The sequence below is a fragment of the Rhagoletis zephyria genome, unplaced genomic scaffold (genome assembly GCF_001687245.7).
Source record: "Rhagoletis zephyria isolate East Lansing unplaced genomic scaffold, Rhagoletis_zephyria_1.1 Rzeph_scaffold_43040, whole genome shotgun sequence".
Lineage (NCBI taxonomy): Eukaryota > Metazoa > Arthropoda > Insecta > Diptera > Tephritidae > Rhagoletis > Rhagoletis zephyria.
In genome coordinates, this window is record NW_016200095.1 from 1 (window position 1) to 2,570 (window position 2,570).

Consider the following 2,570-nt stretch of genomic DNA (forward strand, 5'->3'; position numbering starts at 1 on the left):
TTGCTTTTATTAGTGATTCGAGTAGTCCGGCTTGGGGCGCGGTCTCCATTACCAGCGGTTGACGCAACACCAAAGCCATGTTGCGGGTAAACGTCTGTTCAACTACCGTAAACAGACGGCCTTCTTCCGGCATTTGCGCCACAATATCTTTCGAGCTGAATATCGGTAACAAGTATAGGAAATTCGACTGCACCTTGCCCCACTGATCGAGTGTGGCATTTACGCGCATTATCTTTTCATACCAGGCCAACACTTCCTCTTCGCATGGTTTCATGAAGGCTGAGCCACGCATTGTAAGGGTTTTGAGTATGTGATCATCTAACAATGCCTGTATATCGTCCAAATTGGAAAGTATCATCACACCTGTGTCCTTGTAGGGGCCGGTAGGAAAGACTCGGGAGTCCCATTCTTTGATCATTGCATGTAAATTATTTTGTAGCTGTAGTTCTTTGTTTGCGCCAATGCTAATAATTTCAAAAAGATCGAGCTTAGTGTCCAGATTCATGTCAATAATCTTTTTAAGTGTTGTGCCTGCATCAGGTGTTATATCAAACCCCGCGATCTCGGACATCTCTTTCCAGTGTCGTTTACGTAGTGCGGGATTGCACATAATGTTCACGATAAATACGCCGGTNGTCAGGATCTTCTGTTTGACCCTACGAAGAATGATACAATTATGAATAGACGTACAAATGTTTACTTGAGAAATTTAATGCATTGATTTAGGTTAGGATATGTATAAAGACGTATGTATACAGATGAAGCTTTTCTTAAAACCTAGGTGGCGCAAGGCTTCTCTTGACTATGTATAAAAAATATTCTTTGGCCGAGCCCATACTCAAATATGTGGTGTACGCCTTGTTATTGTCATAAAAATGGAGGAAGCTACAGTTTTACGCCGCCTTCGAAAGGCAGATGGTTTTTGTGAGACTCGGTTTATGGCCGAAATGCAGCGAAGGTTTGCATTTCCTGCCAGGGGGCGCCCGCTATTAAAAAATATTTTTTTTTTAATGTTTCTCGGATTGAGTTTCGGCCCTACCGTCGTGGTTACTGCGGTGACCGAACCAAAATAACAGTTGAAACATCGGACTACGATAGATTGTTTGGCCCAGCACCAGCCAAAGTAGAGAGCGAATGAGTGTGTGGGACTTTCTCTTTTCGAAACCGGGGCAGATCTGTCTGGTTGTCCTACAAGTGGGTGCTGTCGATCATCTCTTATTTGTATATAGCGGTGAGAAGAGTTGACGTCAGATAGAGAGGTTCGCTTCCTCGTAGGTTGGTTTGCCATGCAATTACGCTGACCTAGCACACACACTAACTATATATCGGTGGACATTTGACCAAGTTCTTTAGAGTGAGGTCATTTTTACATTTCTTTTCCAAGCAGTAATTCATTAAGTTCTCGAATGGTATTTTTATTTTCAATCATTAATAGGAGTAATTCAAGTTGCTATCTTAATGAGTATAACTTACTCCATTGCCGTTAAACCTGATTGGGGCGCTGAAAGTCTGAAAAACTGGATTTGGGGTTCTATCTACTGTTAAAAAGGATAGTATTTAGACCCCTATCAATATAAATATTTATACATATATGTGGGGCATATAGCTGTTTATAAATAGTCGGAGATTAATATGTGAGATTTTTCCAGCTTTCAGCGCCTTATTCAGTTATAAGTTTTATGTGCCGAATTGAGCGCTGAAAGTCTGAAAAGCCTTTTGAGTTCTCCTCTGCACAATTGAAAAATTTAGTATAGAGTTGTACTGTGAAAGAGGATTATAATTTGTGGTGATATTCCATTGAAATATTTCTATCTTCTTCTTCTATGTATTCTTTTAAACTTAATCTTGCGTTAGAGAAAAAAGTCACGCATAATCTTCTAGCTTACCCTGAACATGCATATCGGATTTTCTATTTGATCTTGTCGAATTTTCACGCGATAGTATTTTTGATTTTTCTGGAACTCTTTTAAGAAGTCATCTGTGGTTTCTTCGACAAATTTCGGCTCCAGATACTCGAAAGGTCCATACATCCAAACATTTAGGTAGCGCATCCATTCAATGCAAGATCTTTAACAAAGATATTTGAAAGTATATGAAAATACACTATTATTTTGTATCTAGAAATATGTAAATTTTAGATTTTTACGCAAATTATTTGTCTCGCGAAGTTGAATTCATTTGCTGAACCATTAAGAAAAATTTGTATAACAAAAATCGCTAAGAACTCTCCCAAAGTACACTCACTCACTTCATTAATTCTGCAAATGGTTTTATGAATCCCTTCATAACTTCCAGCTTAGGATATAGCGTTTGTGCCATTTTAAATAACTTCTCTTCCTTATTAATCCACTGGACATAGTCATCGAAAGTCTTCAATTGTCTAATGAAGTTTTGTAAAAGTATATAATTATGACGAAATTGTTCCGGTTCGCTCATGTCGTCAATGATCGTTAGATTTGGTATCATCGCCTCTATATCCTCATTTAATTTCCTTATAACATCTTGCAAATGCTCCTCGAATAGGAATTTATAATGTTCCTGCTGTGAAGCGTTATAATCACAAATTTCGT

General features: G+C 38.4%; 1 protein-coding gene across 1 annotated transcript; it reads right to left on the minus strand.

Moving 5' to 3' along the window:
* Positions 1–1,869: 1,869 nt before the first annotated feature.
* LOC108355174 (dynein heavy chain 12, axonemal-like) lies at positions 1,870–2,500 on the minus strand. Its single transcript, XM_017606347.1, has 2 exons — positions 2,249–2,500; positions 1,870–2,067 (listed from the first exon to the last, which is right to left on the minus strand). The coding sequence occupies exons 1-2, from the start codon at positions 2,464–2,466 to the stop codon at positions 1,878–1,880; spliced, it is 408 nt and encodes a 135-aa protein (XP_017461836.1). The 5' UTR covers positions 2,467–2,500; the 3' UTR covers positions 1,870–1,877.
* Positions 2,501–2,570: the final 70 nt, after the last annotated feature.

Excerpts from the sequence above, each read along its gene's own strand:
- LOC108355174 (XM_017606347.1), bottom strand. The coding sequence starts at position 2,466 with ATGATACCAAATCTAACGATCATTGACGACATGAGCGAACCGGAACAA. Across the intron at positions 2,068-2,248 it reads CCATTTGCAGAATTAATGAA|ATCTTGCATTGAATGGATGC; the intron begins GTGAGTGAGTGT and ends TCTTTGTTAAAG.